Raw genomic sequence first — 1,766 nt, forward strand, 5'->3', positions numbered from 1 at the left:
CGGGACCTTCCTCTTCGTCACCTTCATGGAGGTCCTGAGTCCGGAGCTGGAGCAGAGGAACGACCGCCTGCTCAAGGTGCTCTGCCTCGTCCTGGGCTACGCCGCGCTCGCCGCGCTGCTGCTCGTCAGGTGGTGACGGCAGGGCGGAGCCTCCGGGATGGGGCGGGGCCTCTGGGATGGGGCGGGGCCTCTGGAAAGGGGCGGGGTCTCAGATAGGGGCGGGGTCTCTCTGCTCTCTCCAATCGCTGTGGAGAGCAGGAACTACGACTTGAATAAGAGACTTAAAGAGGGAACTCCTATCCCTGACCTTTGACCCCTTCCCATACGACCTGCAGGTGTTTGCTGCTCTTATTGCATGGCGCCTGCTTCCTCCTGCAGGGGGCGCCGGGCGGTGAGCCCACACATGTTCTGCTGTACAGTCGACTATCTGTGTGGTCGTCCTGTGATCAGAAGGTTGTAGGTTCGATTCCGGCTTCCTCCTGTTCCACTTGACCCCAAACTGCCTACCGATCTGTGTATGAATGTGTGAGTGTGAATGGGTGAATGTGGCTCTAGTGTAAAGCGCTGAGTGGTCAGATTGACTGGAAAGGCTCTGTAAGTTCAGACCATTTAGTTCTGATCCCTGAACCTCGTCTGGCAGGCTCAGAACCGTTCTACAGGTTCTGGATCAGAACCGGTTCCATACCTGAACCAGAACCCGAACACCCTCACCATCAGAACCAAGACCTCCACCCTCTGTGACATCACTTCCTGTTGTGCCTCCTGTAGATCTGTTCGGGTTCTGGTTCAGACTGTGATGTGTGAAGTAAATGGATCAGAACCAGGAACCAGACTGTGATGTGTGACCTGTCGGAACCCGGAGGTCCGGTCAGACTCTGTTTAATCCAGACATGATCTCTGGTCATGTTGAGATCAGCAGAATAATCTGTTGAAGGTTCTGATTGAAGTTCCGGGTGTTTTAACAGAACTGAACTGATTTATTTAAAGGTCCAGTATCTTGTAAATCATCTGTTTTTATCATGTTACATTATTATTCCCTGCAGTTCTTTCATGTTTGAGGAATCCTTGCATCTCCATGGCAACCATCCAGCTGTTAGAAACGCCTGGTAGACCTAGCCCCGCCTTCAAGGTGAAGCTCCTCCCCCTCTCAGCTCCTTCAGACTAGCCAGCAGCAATTAGTTGAGCTCAGAGCAGCGCTGGTAGAAACGTTAAGGGGTTAATAGAGGAGCCATGTTGGGACGACTTCCTGGAGGCGGAGCTTCAGGAAGAGACAGGGACCCAATTTCAAGATATGAAATCAGAAAGTAAAAGTCATATTTGACATGTAAAGGATTTTTATAACAATTGAAGGTAACAGAGTTAAAATCTGTCTGAGGAAGATGCTGATGGTCAGCAGGTCCAGTTCCTCTGGTCACCATGCAGAGCATCAGGGCTGAAGCTGAACAGCAGAACCAAATCACCCGTTTCTGTTTCTATATTCACTATAAAATGAAACTTTAATAAAACTTTAACGTTAACAGATGAGAATGTTGTCATGTTTTGTGTTTTTTACATGTTTCTACATCAAACTGCTTCACCAAACCCTGCAGTTTTCTAACGGTCATCCAGGACAACACTCAGGTGGAGGGCTGTGAACGGCCCGGGGCCGCATTCTGGACCCCAGACTGGGCCCACTCTGACCCCACTCTGGCCCCACTTTGACCCCACTCTGGCCCCAGACTGGGCCCACTTTGACCCCAGACTGGGCCCACTTTGACCCCACTCTG

At 51.3% G+C, this 1,766-nt stretch overlaps 1 protein-coding gene across 1 annotated transcript in view; it reads left to right on the forward strand.

Moving 5' to 3' along the window:
• The window catches only part of LOC103463249 (zinc transporter ZIP3), a 3,235-nt gene extending 1,711 nt beyond the window's left edge, over window positions 1–1,524 (forward strand). The window contains exon 3 of the mRNA XM_008406489.2: window positions 2–1,524. Coding sequence (XP_008404711.1) covers window positions 2–136 — 135 coding nt within the window. The 3' untranslated portion in view covers window positions 137–1,524. The remainder of the gene's footprint in view (window position 1) is intronic.
• The last annotated feature ends 242 nt before the right edge of the window (window positions 1,525–1,766 follow it).

The sequence above is a fragment of the Poecilia reticulata genome, linkage group LG4 (genome assembly GCF_000633615.1).
Source record: "Poecilia reticulata strain Guanapo linkage group LG4, Guppy_female_1.0+MT, whole genome shotgun sequence".
NCBI classification, from domain to species: Eukaryota; Metazoa; Chordata; class Actinopteri; order Cyprinodontiformes; family Poeciliidae; genus Poecilia; species Poecilia reticulata.